Genomic DNA, 7,494 nt, shown 5'->3' with positions numbered 1-7,494 from the left:
CAAGATAACACAAACACAAAACTTGGACTACAACAGACTGAGGATTATTATTTTTTTTTGACGAATACAAAATTCAAAGGATAGGATTTTRCCCACCGTAAAGCATTCACCTAATTTAACGGCGTGGTGATATGTGTATGCCGAAAAATACATTGGAATTAAAAAAAAAGRCGTTTTGCCAACCATAGAACAGCATTTCTAAACATATTTCAGGAAGATTTAGCCCCTGCCATAGAGCCAAAACAAAACTTATTCATACATTTATAATTCATTACAAACACTTACTGATTACAAAACAAAAATAAATAAATAAATAGTGAAGAGCTCAATCCAATTGAGAACTGTGGGCATTATATGAGCAAGAGGATAAGAGAAAAGCTTCCAAGGAAAGAAGTCTGGAAGATTTGGAAAAAATTATTGAAGCTGTTTGGAATGAAAAAGTTAATTAAAATTATCTTTAACGTTTGCCTAAATTAATAGCGAGGCTATTAGTAGGTGAGGGTGTTCATGCGTACATTCATACAAATTTAAATATGTAAGGCCAATCATCCACCTAGTTTCCGTATACACTTACCATGAATCAGTGCACAATTTCGGAGATTTTCAAATCTAATGAAGCATAATATACAACAATTGCAAACTAATGGCGACCAATTGGCCCGCCAAACTAACGATTGAGGTCACAGCAAGGGTAACAACGCTAAGCGACTTCAGTCAGCAAAACATCATTCGATATGAGAATTTTGAAAAATAACTTTTGCGGTCATTTTTTTGTGTCATTATGGAATATGTTATATCAATGAGAAGGAGGGAGACAGAAGAGGGACAGGTTTTATCGAAAAACAAAAACAAAAATAATCGAATTAACATAACTGATGTTCGCTTGAAGTATAATTACAAATCTGTATGTAATGTATATGTATGTATAATGTATTTAATGTATATAAAATGTACATCAATTAGTTATAATGTTATTTATGTATATTTAGATTGACCGACAAAATTCTTCCAACACCCTTAAACGTTCTGCTCATTTAAACTATTCTAAATATTGAAAATGCTATTTAATTTTAATTTTGGCAATACTCTGTAGAGTTTGGGTTTCTAATATACAGACGTGTTCGAAATAATAAGAACAACCAAAGTGAAWATCGAAATCATTGAATAAAATTTTCTCAGTAATATTTTATTGAACCTTTTTTTCTTAAAAAATKTATACATATTGTGAGTATTAAAAAAATTGAAAATYTGGTCATCAAATACGCACTAACTTTTTTGTACTGMAAATTTTGTTGCWTTGGGTCTTAAACAGCCTGTTCGAAAAAATAAGAACAAAATCAAGTAGSCTGCTTATATACCGTTATTTGCGAAAATTCTAGCAAGTCAGCTGCATATCATTTTAGTGAATTCTAATGTTATAGCCAGTGCGCGAATTTAATCGATTGAMTACGAGAAATTACTTTTATTTATTTAAAAATGGGAAGAGCTCCTCATTGTTTTACAGAGAAAAGAGAGATTGTAAAAAAACTACTTTCCGAGGGAAAAACGTTTGCCAATATAAGACAGCTTTTAGGAGTCTCAAACGGAATGATAACAAACTGTAAAAATTGGTCGTTGAAAGCTGAAATGAGAGGAAGACGCAAAAAAACTACCCATAGGCAAGATGACCTCATCAAAAGAATTGTTAAAAGGCGCCCGTTTATAACTTCCAAACAGATAAAAGATGAACTAGAATTGTCAATAGCGACTTGCACAATAAAAAAAACGGTTGATCGCCGTTAATCTGAAAGAGCGAAGTCCTAGAAAAGTACCTTTACTGAAAAGTCTACATTTGAAACGGAGACTCGAGTTTGCAAAACGGTTTATTAATGAACCTAAAACAATTCGGCGTAATATTTTATGGACCGATGAGACAAAGGTTGTGCAAATCGACTCTGGTAAAGAAAACCAGTACGTTAGACTCCTCCTAAACAGCAATTTAATTCAAAATACACAACGAAAACTATAAAACATGAAGGTCTCAAGTTATGTTGTGGGGTTGTTTTTCGTGAAATGGTGTTGGGCCTCTAATAAAGATCACCGGCATTATGGACGCAGTTTTCTATGTTAATAATATTTTGGATGACGTGGTTTTACCTTATGCAAAAAAGGATATGCCACTGCGTTGGGTCTATCAGCAAGATAATGACCCAAAGCATACCCCAAAAAGGGCTAAGGAATGGTTTCGCAGCAAAAATGTGAAATTAATGGATTGGCCGGCGCAGTCGCCGGACCTTAACCCAATCGAACACTTATGGATTGATGTAAAAAAGGGAATAAGGGATGCTAAGCCACAAAATTTGGAAGAATTATGGAGAGCAGCAAAGAATACTTGGGAAAATATACCCCTCTCTAGATGCCGCAGCCTTGTAGACTCCATGCAGTCCAGACGTACCGAAGTAATAAAAAATCGTGGGGGARCAACTTCATATTAAATGTAAGGCCATTTGTATGCATTTCAAAACAACAAACGTGTGTTCTTATAATTTTTCATGCTTTGTTCTTATTTTTTCGAACAGGCTGTTTAAGACCCAATGCAACAAAATTTGTAGTACAAAAAAGTTAGTGCGTATTTGATGACCAGATTWTCAATTTTTTTAATACTCACAATATGTATATATCTTTTAAGAAAAAAAGGTTCAATAAAATATTACTGAGAAAATTTTATTCAATGATTTCGATATTCACTTTGGTTGTTCTTATTATTTCGAACACGTCTGTACATAAAAATGTATGTACATTTTTTGAGTCAAACTTTAGTGCAATTGAACTCATTTAATGTTGTTATTGCAGCGAAATGTGATTAATTTGCGCAAAACTTTAACAACAATACCTAAAACCATCGAACTCATATTCATACACTCTGAAGAACTCACATTCCGGCCATCTCGTTAGCAAATCTTAAATAATTTCAGTTTTACTATCTGAATCGTTACATAAATTGAGTCCATCGGCTCCGGCACCAATGCCTACTGACGGGTTCAACAAATTTCCGCAATCAATTGCAACGCCATAAAGAATAGTTAACTGATAATTGAATCGAAATTCTAAACAGAAAAACTGCAAACTCTGAAAAAAGTGAAAGAAGGAGAGAGAAGAGAAATTGCAAAGTGTCACATGGTGATACGCATAAATTTTTAGATTATAAAAAGCACAAAAGCATGGAATGGCAATTGGCCTGGCTGATATAACAGCAGTTAAAATAGTGCATCGTGGCATCAATAACAACAACAGATAAAGTTGAAAGAATGATTCATTCTTCATATAGCTGCCAATTTTGAGTATTTTTGCTATAGTTCACCTGTGTAGCCACACATATGCATGGATTAGGTTCATCTGTGTATACGAAAAATTATTTCCCAAATGTGCTCGTAGATAACACACAATTCCTAAAAATCATTTGATGGCCAAATTGGGTATGGAAATGTTTAGATGAAATCACATTGTGGTGTCCTGTTTTTAATTTAGGATTTCTTACAATATACCAGTTACAGATTAGTCAATGCCTAGTAAATATATAATGATTACGTATTCTACAATTTAATCATATCATATCATTATCATTAGATATTATTTATAAATTCTCTGGTATATATAGAAACATTTTTTTAATTGCTCTCACTTTCAAAGCGATAATTTAATTATAATTATTTTTCATTAGACTGCACAGAATGGTTCCTTTTCGAGCATTAATAAATTCGCACAATTTTTTTAGAGAAGAAAGGAGAAATAAACTTGCTAAATAATCCTCACCCTAATTTGTAATTTATTGGTTGACTTTTATTTTTTATCGTTGATTGATATACCGTCTGCTCCACCAAGCGCTATATCGATATGTGGGCAGTGTTGTGAAACGTTTGCTTTGCTAATTTTTATTCATCTCAATTAACGGGGTTAAAAGGTGAAAATAATATTAAATCGAGATGATCAAAAATGTTTTTTTTTAATGAAAATTAAAAAATCTTTTCCACAAATAAAAAAACTGAATGGCCACATTTTTAATTAACTATTACATTGCTTCAGAAGTCACATCATTATTGTTGTCATAACTACTATTAAAGTCCGATAGGAATGTGTTTAACCGCCTTTTTGTAAATAATATAATATGTGCGCCCATCTGATGACGAAACAAATAAAAATAAAAGTGTTTTCAACAGACCGCAAATTACAAGTTGACTGAAATTTTCATAACTTTTGAAGAAACTAAAAAAAAGCTCGAATTCACTATTTCATTAAATTTCCATTTTTGTAGAAAAAGATATACCATATTGAAACCTTGTTACTTAAAATTCTATATTTCTCCACCAAATTCTCCGGGAGCTATTTAATATATAACATGCTCTTTTCAAGTTTATCTGTGGAATATAGTTATTAAATTCTAATGTCGTCAAATAATTGAAGTTATACTCACTATTCAGCCTGCCTGATATTTATTTAAAAAAGTCATGATACTTGTGAGTAGTGATAACTATTTAAATTTTAATATTTTAAAAACGTAACTGTAACAATTTTACTATAAACACATTAATATGGGCAAAATAAGTTTTGAAAAAGCTTGATTGAAAAATGGCAAGGAATCAGCTGATTAATGCTTAATAAAAGCCATCAATAAAACGCGCAATAAAATATAATTAATGCAATGAGCGAAGATATTATGACGAATCACATTACGTATGCAGGCAAATAAAAAAATATTGAGTAGACGCGGCGGATAGGATGAAACGTGGCTAAACCGATAATGAGTTGGAGGGAATGAAGATTTATATGATTAATTCAAGAAAAAAGTGCAGCTGTGCAGCGAATATTTAAATGACAAAAAGTTAGCCAAAACAATTTCGAATATATTGTTTGATATAACCAACCTTCAAGTCCAAATAATGTTTTTAACAAGGAAGCAATTCTTTATGAAATCTTTATCTTGATTTTTCTTGGTCAGGCTAAATATGTATGTAAGTTATAGTAGATGTTATGTGTTATAGCAGCGATATGTTATACTGGTCTGATTTTTCCGTTCCCACGACAGTCGGGTCTACGAAAACCGGAACCGACCCGGAATTTTATCCGGCCAAGAACTGTCAACTCGGCAGAATTCTGCAGTTACAACAACAACAACAAATGCTCTGATTTTTATCCGATCATGGTCTATCAACTCGACAGATCTCTAACACTACAACAACAACAATGGTCTGATATCTTTGGTTCTTGCTTTATTGGGAGAAGAAGGATATGTTCAGAATTTCATATGGACATCTCAGAAAGTGTGGAACTACTTTGTAAGATACAGATAGAGCAAAATAGATTTTACAAGGTACATACATGAAGCACTGTTCAGGATATAAAAATATAACTGTGAAAAGTTAAAACTATTGAATTATTACTGTGCTTTTATATGTAGATTTCATAAAAACTCGTAACAGAACCGAAAACAAAACTGTCAAAAGTTGTCACTAGAGACAGCAGATTCTTGCTGTGAAGCAACTACATATGTACATATCCGCTACTAATTGAGCAGCGCCGCAAACGTTCTTTATAAGTGCGGGGTAAAAATCGATTTGTCACATTCTGTTTGGCGGTTGTAGTAAAAGTGCTTTATTTCAAATATTAACTAGGTGTTAATTTACTAAGGACATAGATTTCAAAAATACATTGTTAACTACTACTATACCAATCATCTCTGGACACGCTGACATTGATGGTGTCCGCGGAATTGACTTTTTCATGGTCAAAATTCCATGTATGTATTTATTTAAAGGTGGAGACGTGTGTATACATTAGACACTCTTAACTCATGCCGCTATAATATCCAGCGATCAAAAAGCTTATATTTTACACAATAATGTCATAACTCATCCCAGAAAAGGTTAAAGTTTAGATACTTACTATTCTTTGATCAGCATTTTCGTTTATTCTCGTATATCGTTGTTCAATCTCCTGATGTATTTTTATATTTTACTAGTTAGTCAATGTAACTTACTGATTTTCTTATAATTGTTAACACTTAAGAATTAATATTCTTCAACACTTGTATTAATACTTTTTTATTTACTTAAAAGGTTTTGTTTTGTTTCTTCGTCAACTATTCCCGAAAGTAAAGGGAGAACACAGCCGCTTGCGCCAACTAGATAGTCGTACGCGAGAATGATTTTTATCGTGGAGAGCTATCGTTGTCAGCCGGCGTAGCAGTTAACTTTGGCATTGGCGCTGGCAGATTATACGGAAATTCTCACAATATCACAATTTTTCCTATTTATTTTGCTCTCCTCCCAAACAATTTGCACTGTAATTTCCTTTTATAAGATTATTTTTATATTGCACTACTGTTCCGATTATGTATCTCGCAAAACGAAATTCTATTGAATTAAAATTTTCCACAGACGGACCTGAGCTATTTTATTTGACAACTTTCGGACACGCGTTTAAATCTTTGGATGAATTATGCACTAAGCTTTTGTGTCAAACGAGTATACAGGGTAGAACCAAAAACGTCAGATAAAAACGAGAGAATCTGCAAATATTGATAAATGTAAATTTTCACTTTCGCTCCACCTTCGCACCTTATTTCTTCTGAGGAGTCAGTTGAAGACTTGACAGCGCTGCTAAATGATTTGCTGAATGACACGTGAATCAGTATTGTATGCGAATGTGACAACCACTAACAGCAATTATACCTTGTATATTTTCGAATAAATATAATTGATTTCATATAAATCACGCCGTTTATCAATAATAAATCGATTTAAAGGAATCGCTAAACGACTTCTTTAAGTTCAGGGAACAGTTTGACAATTGAATAGGTCCAATAAGAAAAGAGCATATCTGTCGGGGTTGTTTTTTCTATTGTCATGCCAGCTGAGGAAATATTGAATATGCTAGAGTAATGCAGTTATCTCTTTTCCACTCACAAGTTAAAAGGTCTGTGTGAAGAGTTCCAAAAATGTTGGCAACTCAATATTTAGCAAAATGATTCCAGCCTGAAGTTAGCTGTGCTTTTACAACAAATACCAGTGATGGATAATGGCTAAATTATAAGATGAAAAAATTAGTAAACAAAAATGTTCTCTAAAGACCTTTATGCCAATTCACATCGCTCTGCGTCAGACATTTGCTTTAACAGAAAAGTTCGATGTATGAGTTGATACTAGACTAGACTAGAGATGAGCGATATTTCACTACCGGTTATTTTTTCACTGTAGCAGGTCACTTCTACGACTTGCGAATGCAACAACGTTTCAAAAAATTTGTGCAATTGCAATTTTTAACATTAAAGTTTAATATGGTTACTTGCTATCGCAATAGCCGAATAATAATAAGCCAAATAATAAATTTTGAAATGCCAGTATAAAAAACATGTCTTAATTAGTTATATAAATTTTAAGAATTAACCAGAAGTTACAACTGCCTAAAATTTTTTTTAATATTTAATTCTATCTATAATATTAGTTTGTCAAAAAAGTC

General features: G+C 32.5%; 1 protein-coding gene across 4 annotated transcripts in view; it reads right to left on the bottom strand.

Moving 5' to 3' along the window:
• LOC108968642 (phosphatidylinositol transfer protein alpha isoform) overlaps positions 1–6,822 on the bottom strand; it is a 32,539-nt gene extending 25,717 nt beyond the window's left edge. For 2 of the 4 annotated variants that reach the window (XM_018932797.1, XM_018932807.1), the window contains exon 1: positions 5,920–6,822. In XM_018932797.1, coding sequence (XP_018788342.1) covers positions 5,920–5,936 — 17 coding nt within the window. In that variant the 5' untranslated portion in view covers positions 5,937–6,822. The remainder of the gene's footprint in view (positions 1–5,919) is intronic. The other 2 variants (XM_018932780.1, XM_018932788.1) reach the window with 2 other exon arrangements.
• Between the last annotated feature and the right edge of the window lie 672 nt (positions 6,823–7,494).

Source organism: Bactrocera latifrons, unplaced genomic scaffold (assembly GCF_001853355.1).
Source record: "Bactrocera latifrons isolate USDA-ARS-PBARC rearing strain unplaced genomic scaffold, ASM185335v1 scaffold_103, whole genome shotgun sequence".
Taxonomy (NCBI): Eukaryota; Metazoa; Arthropoda; class Insecta; order Diptera; family Tephritidae; genus Bactrocera; species Bactrocera latifrons.
This window is presented reverse-complemented; position numbering and strand designations above follow the sequence as displayed.